The sequence below is a fragment of the Quercus suber genome, unplaced genomic scaffold (genome assembly GCF_002906115.3).
Source record: "Quercus suber isolate HL8 unplaced genomic scaffold, Cork oak 2.0 scaffold_605, whole genome shotgun sequence".
Classification (NCBI taxonomy): domain Eukaryota; kingdom Viridiplantae; phylum Streptophyta; class Magnoliopsida; order Fagales; family Fagaceae; genus Quercus; species Quercus suber.
The window spans coordinates 289,787-297,784 of NW_027070048.1; the positions used below are offsets into that span (position 1 = coordinate 289,787).

Sequence of the window (7,998 nt, forward strand, 5' to 3'; positions counted from 1 at the left end):
ATGTTTCCAATAGCTTCCAGGAGCTTGATCATCGAGTTGTATCGAGGTGTCCATAAAAGTCGGTAGCCTGCCAAGTAGTATTCACGCTTGTATCATGAATAATAGCATCTATATGGGAGTGGAAGTAGCTTTGTACTCTGACATCAGCGTTTTCATTCCACAGGAGGGCTAAGCCTCCACTTTTGCCATCACTTGGGACGATTAGAGCTTGTAGGTGCTGGTTTATCTCATTCTTTCGCTTCTTCATTTGACTAATGCTTGCCTTCGTCTCCATTACAAAGACCATCATAGGATCTTCTGCTCTCACAAGGTCTTTAAGAGCTTGAACTGACTAAAGGATCCCAAACCTTCGGTAGTTCCAAGCTAGGGTCATCATTGGGCTCGGTGGGGCTGCATCGCAACCACCACCTTGCCGCCATCCACATTGGTACTACTTTCTAAGGAATTCGCTCCTTGTTTGTTTGCCCTCTGGTTGTTTTCCTTCAGCTTCTTTGTGTGTGGGACATTTGGATCCAAAGCTTGAAGCGGGTTTGGACCAGGTCTTTTAATTCCAATTGGCTCTAGTTTGATGGACGACCCATCATTGGTCTTATCTCTTTTAATATGTTTCCAATAGGCTGGGTTAGGCCTAGGAGCTTCAGGGACCCAGCCCACTTCACATTCATATATCATGGCCATTGGGCCTTCGAGACTTGGCTTATTTGGTAGCCCATTTGAACAAAGCATCACCTGGGAGTTATCATTTTGTCCCTTGTCTTTTGTCACGTTCTGAGCTTCTCATGGCATGTGAGCTGATGTCTCTGTTGTGTGTTGGTATGTATTTTCAATTTATAGTATGCTAATGGAGGGGAGGAAAAAAAAAGGGGATGGTAGTGGTTTAGGGTTGGTAAGAGATTCCTAGTAACGTTGTTTAAGTTTTATGAAAATATGTGTAAGTGAAAAAGTATGTAGAAATACGTGTTGTGGTATTTAAATAACAGTTTTCATTGTTTAAACACCGTTACCAATCAGAGCCTTAATTTACCAATTGGAGCCTTAACTTACCACACTAGCTCTAAATTTCAACTCTAATAATAATTAAGAAATAATTAATTGTTGAGTGATAATATATATTGTGGGAGGGCTTTCGTCTTGGGCCCCAATCAGGTATTGTTCGCTTTGGGAAACTTTAGTACTCCCACACGAATTTGCTCAATCCCACATTGGGGAGAGACGCCTCCCACACATGTCTTGTAAGCCTTTGGCCTAAGGATGAGTGGTAAATATATATATATATATATATATAGAGAGAGAGAGAGAGAGAGAGAGAGAGAGAGAGTTAGTACAAATATAATACAAAAAAAAGGGTAGATTTCAAAAAAAAAAAAATTAAGAAAAAAAAAGCATAAAAAAATAGACTTGTTATCATTAATATATATATATATATATAATACATGTGTAGTAGTGGTACACTCATCCTTAGGCCAAAAGCTTATAAGGTATGAGTGGGAGGTGTTTCTCCCCGATGTGGGATTGAGCAAATTCGTGCGGGAGTACTAGAGTTTCCCAAAGTGAACAATACCTGATTGGGGCCGAGACGAAAGTCCTCCCACTATATATATATATATATATAGGGAGAGAGAGAGAGAGAGAGAGAGAGAGAGTTAGTAAAAATATAATACAAATTAAAAAAAGAGAATAGAATTAGTACAAATATAATACAAAAAAAGGTTTACATTTCTAAACTAAATTTAAAAAAACATAAAAAATATAGACTTGTTCTCATTAAATATATATATATATATATATAGTTAGTAAAAATATAATACAAATTGAAAAAAGAAAATTAAAAAAAATAGAATTAGTACAAATATAATTCAAGAAATGGCATATATTTCTAAAATAAATTTTGTAGGGTATCAATTTGTGACCCAAGCCCACGAGATATAGAGTATGAGTTCAACAAGCCTAAAACAATAAATTTGTAGAAAGTGGGTGAAAGAGTTAAATTGATAGTGAATTAAACAACGTCTAACACTGATTCTCAAGGGTGACCGAGTACGAAAAAACACTTGCAATTCAAGTAAACAGTTTTCCGAAGAGATCAATCATTGTTTAAATAGCTAATACAATTCTTCGAGCCTCCTTCTTCCCCCCCCCCCCCCCGGTTCTCTTTCTTAGAGGTATCTTTTACTTATATAGTTTTCTTTTAGACTATCTTGATTGTCCACTTGTCTTCATCTAAACGTTCACTTTAGTACTTCAGTATATGTCCCAACAAGCATCTTCGTCAGTTCTCCATGAGTGGCGGTAGTTGAGATTGCACTGTTCAGAGGTCTTCTCCACATTAATGCGGCCAGAAAAGTTGCTGCAGTGCATTTAATGCGGTGGTAGCAGCTTTTCCTTTAGATATTTCTCTGTTCTTATCTTCTCCATACATGCTTGAAGTTTATCCTTATCGTTGGGATTGCCGGGAAGGTCACTCTAACCTCTCAGGTACTTGCTTGACCGATAATCTTTATATCCGAGGAGAACAATCTCTTTGGATTACCTTTATCGATCATTTCCAAGTGTATCTTTCTCACCTGAGGTCCTTCTTAATCATTTTCTCTTCTTCGGACACACCTTAGTATTCAAATAGGACCTTAGGCCCAATACATAATTTTGGGCTTTTATCCCCATAATAGCCCCTCAAAATTTTAATTTTTCCCTCGCATCCGAGGAAAAAAAATAGGATTTTGACTCGTTGTAGAAAATAAAGACTAAGAACATGAAAATTATCTGAATTTACACAAGTGAAAGCATAGATTTAGGAGCTTCATCATTGTTGTTGACGTTTCGGCATTCATGAAGCGTTATTAATTACTCCAGGCGGCGCTGTGCCTTTGACATCCAATGGTGAACCACTGATCCAACGGACGACATTTTTCCTTGAGATTTGGGCGGGATAACTCCTACCCACTCTCTGACCCCTATATAAGGCCTCAAAGAAGGTTATTTCTCTTTCTACTTCACAATTTCTTACTCTCCAGCGAACCCCAACACTCAAGCTCATTAAGCTTTTCAAACCGTTTATCTCATCTCTTTAAGAACCCATGCAAATCCTTCCCAGGATTTAAGGATCACTCCCCAATCTAGCTTGTGTAAGTCCTAACCTCCTCGAACCTTTCATTTTGTTAGGTTCTAAGGTCTTAGGATTTTATGTATTTAGAACTCTAATTTGTAATGTTGGCAAACCATGATCAAAACATTGTATTTAGTCTTATTTAGACTTGCTCAAAGTTAGTTTAATATTGTAAAGTTGGAATCGAGTGGCTGCAGAAGTACTTGGGACTTTCGGCCTGGCTCAATCGATCGAAGAATAGACTCGATCGATCGAAAATCGCACAGGTTGAATTTTCTGCAGAATTTCCAACTCAGCCCTACTTCATTAAACGTTTAGGGTTTTATGTTTTTACCCTAGGTATATAAACTAAACCCTAGCCACGTTTTTGAAGGTTGTCCATATTGTATTGTTGCTCATACATTGCTGTTTTGTGTGAATCTCGTGTGAGATCTTTGAGGAGCTTTCCTTTACACAAAACTTAGGGTTTTACCCCATTTAGCTATTCTCCCTGTGTAGTCCGCACTTCTAAGTATGATTTTAGTGGAGTTGAGTAAGAACAACAACTGTATGAGCTTGAAAATAATGAGGCAACTTCATGTACCAAGCACTACTGCCAAGATGGCTTTTCTAGCAGCAGATAAGAATCTTGGCTTCAGTGCAATGACTTACTTACATAATAAACTGGCCTTTGCACACCTTGGTCCATTCGTATCAATACCAAACTTATAGCACAAGGAGCCACAGAAATGTAAGCAAATAAGACCACATCTAGTTCAAGACTGGACATAATTGGTGGCCAAGCTAAATAGTCTTTAAGTTGTTGTGAAGGCCAAAGCACACTCTTTAGTCCACTCAAATCCTTTCCATTTATTGATCAATGAGAAGAAAGTTTACACCTATCAGCTGACCGGAGGATGATCGGTTCAGGGCAGTAGTCATTCTAGTTAGTTTTTGAACTTCTTTGGGATTCCGAGGAGCTTGTATTGTTAATGACTTTATTTGATCGGGGGTTAACTTCAATTCCCTGTGAGTCACCATGTAACAAGAACTTGCCTGAACCTACACCAAATGAGCATTTGGAAGCGTTTAGACACAACTTATACCTTCTTAGAACTCAAAAATGTTTTTAAAGATCCTTTACATGTTCAGAACAATCTCGCTTTTCACCACAATGTCATCTATGTAAATCTCAATACTTTTACCTAGCTGCGTGTTCAAACATCCTCGTCATTTTCTTTGATAGGTAGATTCTGCATTTTTCAAACCGAATGGCATCACTTATAGTGGTAGTTCCCAATAGGGGTGACAAATGTAGTCTTCTCCTGATCATCCAAGACTAATGGTATTTGTGATAGCCTTCGAAAGCATCTAGGAAACTCATCCGAGGTGACCAACAATTGCATCCACTAGCTGGTCTATTTTAGGCATAAGAAAGGGGTCCTTGAGGCAAGCCTTATTTAAGTCAGTGAAGTCTACAATCTCGTCATTTCCATTCTTCTTCTTCACCACCATAGTATTTGCTAGCCACTTCAGGATAAAACACCTCTTTAATAGCTCCAGCATGCTGAGCTTCATTACCTCATCTCGTACTACATTAGCATGTTCCTTGGATGGGCGCCGAGGAGTCTGTTTCTTAGGGGTGATTAATGGTTAAACTTCAGATGGTGACATATGAATTCTAGATCCACCCGGGGCTTCATAAGCATTCCAAGCAAATACATCGATGTTTCTATTAAGGAATTCTATAAGCGCTTCCTTCTCCTTAAGGGGTAATTGAGATCCGACTTGAAAGAACTTCTTTTGAATCATCTCTCCGATAGCAACTTTTGTCAAATTTTCACATCTCGCACCCTTGGCGGAATCATTGGTGCGTAATGTCAGAGGTTTTGATTGCTATAAATCCTTCCAGCATGGGCCGAGGACTCAATCTTGGGTTTATGCTGGATGGCAGTCACTAAGCATTGTCTCGCCATAGACTGATCTCCCTCGAATTTCACTGACTTGACCTTCAGACTGATACTTAACTTTTGATGCAAAGTAGATGAACAGCTCCTAGCATATGAAGCCAAGGTCTAGCCACAATTGCATGTATAAGGTGAATACGCGTTTACAACAATGAAATCAACATCCACTATCTCTGCACCAGTCTGTACGGGTAATCGTATTTGGCCCTTCAGGATAACAACTCTTCCTTCGAAGTCCACTAGGGGAGAACTATATGGGGTTAAATCATCAGGTTTTAAGTTCAACCCTTATAGAGATCAGGGTACATTATCTCCGCTGTGCTGCCTTGGTCCACCATTACCTTTTCACGTCATACCCTCCAATTCTAGGGTGATCACTAAAGCATCATCATGGGGTTGGATGGTTCGATCTTGTCCTCGTTCGAGAACCCTAAAACTGGTGGAATACTCGCTTTAGCTTTCTTCAGATCGTGATTAACATCACTTGTGGGTAAACGGGCTACCGACATTACCCTAAACGGCTAGGATCCTGTTTTCCCCGGTGCGGCGAAGATGACATTGATAGTTCCTAAGGAAGGCTTTGAAGAATCATCCTTTGGGGCTCTGAGTTCACCTGATTTTCTCAGCCATTGGAGTGATGCAAGAGTTGTCTCAATTTACCCTCGCGGACCAGTTGGTCCAAATGATCCTACAGGCTCCTGCAATCCTCTATGGTATGCCCATGGTCTTGATGGTACTGGCAATAGAGATTATGATTACACCTTTCGGGGTTTCCCACCATCTTATTCGGCCACATGAAGAATGGTTCATTCTTAATCTTTTCTAAAACTTGGTGTACTGGCTCTTTAAATACAATGTTGACTGCTTGAAGATTTACTGATCCTGATTGTCCAGCAAAATCTCTCCATGGTTTACTATTATTGTAACGGTCCAACCTGAAATCCCTTCTCTCCTGGGGGATAACCTTGTCCTTTCCCTTTCCTTGCTGCTGATCTTCCTCAACTCTTTTGTACTTGTCAATAGGTCCATGAGCTGACGCACATTAGTAACTGGCTTACCAGTCAAAGACTTCCTTAAACCATGGTCAGTGGGGAGGCCGAGCTTAAACGTACTGAGGGCCACTCCATCAAAATCGCCTTCCATCTCATTGAACATCTTCCAGTACCTATCTGAGTATGTTTTCAAGGTCTCACCTTCTTGCATGCTCAAGGATAACAATGAAGCTAAAGGTCTGGCCACTCTTCCGCAGGTGACAAAATGAGAACCAAATGCTTGAGTGAGTTCTTTGAAGGAATTAATGGAGTTTGCTTTAAGATTGTCAAACCATCTCATCACAGCTGGTCCAAGACTGGAGGGGAAAACTTTGCATATCAAAGCTTCATCTTTAGAATAGACTGCCATCCTCTGGTTGAAGTGGCCACTGCTCTACAGGGTCTGTTTTTCCATTGTAGATAGTGAACGTCGGTTGATGAAAATGGCGAGGAAGTCTTGCCTCTTCAATCCTACGCGTGAAAGGTGATTTAGAGATTTGGTTCAAGGCCTTACTCATAGCGTCATTCCCTACACCCCACGTGATGGACTTCGAGGTTGCCGCTTATGATAGTGCTCTTCTTCGTAGGAAAAAGACTCACTAACTGGTGTTCTAGACATCCGTTTATAGGTGACGACCTGCTCATCGTCTGAATTATCATCGGAGTAAGAAGAAGTCCGCCTCATTTTTGCATGGCGCAACTTCCTTTTCAACTGGTCAATCTCCAGTTGCATGTTTTGTTCTTCTCTATATAAGACACATGACTTCCACTATGTGACTGGCTTCGATCAGTATGCGTAGTGTGTACACTACCTTCACGATCATGTCTCTTCTCCAAGTTAAGAAAATGATCAGTGTGTTGGGATGCCCTAGATTCTGTTGGTTGTTGCCTTGGTTCAGCCATTATCAACTGTTGCTTCCACTTTCGCTCAAGCTCTTCCCACAGACGGCGTCAATTGTAAGGTATCAATTTGTGACCCAAGCCCACGAGATATAGAGTATGAGTCCAACGAGCCCAAAACAATAAATTTGTAGAGAGTGGGTGAAAGAGCTAAATTGATAGTGAATTAAACAACGTCTACACTGATTCTCAAGGGTGATCGAGTACGAAAAAGCACTTGCAATTCAAATAAACCGTTGTCCGAAGAGATCAATTATTGTTTAAATAGCTAATACAATTCTTCGAGCCTCCTTCTTTCTTTTTTTCCCCCCTCCCCTTTCTCAGAGGTATCTTACACTTATATAGTTTTCTTTTAGACTATCTTGATTGTCCACTTGTCTTCACCTAAACGTTCACTTCAGTACACGTCCCATCAGGCATCTTCGTTGGTTCTCCATGAGTGGCAGTAGTTGAGATTACACTGTTCAGATGTCTTTTCCACATTAATGCGGCCAGAAAAGTTGCTGCAGTGCATTTAATGCGGTGGTAGCAGTTTTTCTTTAGATATTTCTTCGTTCTTATCTTCTCCATACATGCTTGAAGTTTATCCTTATCGTTGGGATTGCCAAGAAGGTCACTCGAACCTCTCAGGTACTTGCTTGATCGATAATCTTTATATCCGAGGAGAATAATCTCTTCGGATTACATTTCTCGATCATTTTCAGGTGTATCTTTCCCACCTGGGGTCCTTCTTAATCATTTTCTCCTCTTCGGACACACCTTAGTATTCAAATAGGACCTTAGGCCCAATACATAATTTTGGGCTTTTATCCCCACAAAATTAAAAAAAAAAAAGATTTATAACTAAAAAAATATAGACTTGTTATCAATATATATACATAAATTTAAAAAGTTAAATTAAAAAAAAAAAAAAAGAATAAAATTAGTACAAATATAATTTAAAAAAAAGATATAGATTTCTAAAAAAAAAAAAAAAAGAATCATTAGGCTACTCAACAAAATTGGATTGCATATTTAA

The 7,998-nt window shown here is 39.5% G+C and overlaps 1 protein-coding gene across 1 annotated transcript; it reads right to left on the reverse strand.

The window, feature by feature from the left end:
* Positions 1-5,922: 5,922 nt before the first annotated feature.
* Positions 5,923-6,450, reverse strand: LOC136063985 (uncharacterized). Its single transcript, XM_065765060.1, has one exon. The coding sequence runs from the start codon at positions 6,448-6,450 to the stop codon at positions 5,923-5,925; it is 528 nt and encodes a 175-aa protein (XP_065621132.1).
* Positions 6,451-7,998: the final 1,548 nt, after the last annotated feature.

Bases quoted from the DNA above. Each gene is read 5' to 3' on its own strand.
- LOC136063985 (XM_065765060.1), bottom strand. From the start codon at position 6,450: ATGGCAGTCTATTCTAAAGATGAAGCTTTGATATGCAAAGTTTTCCCC.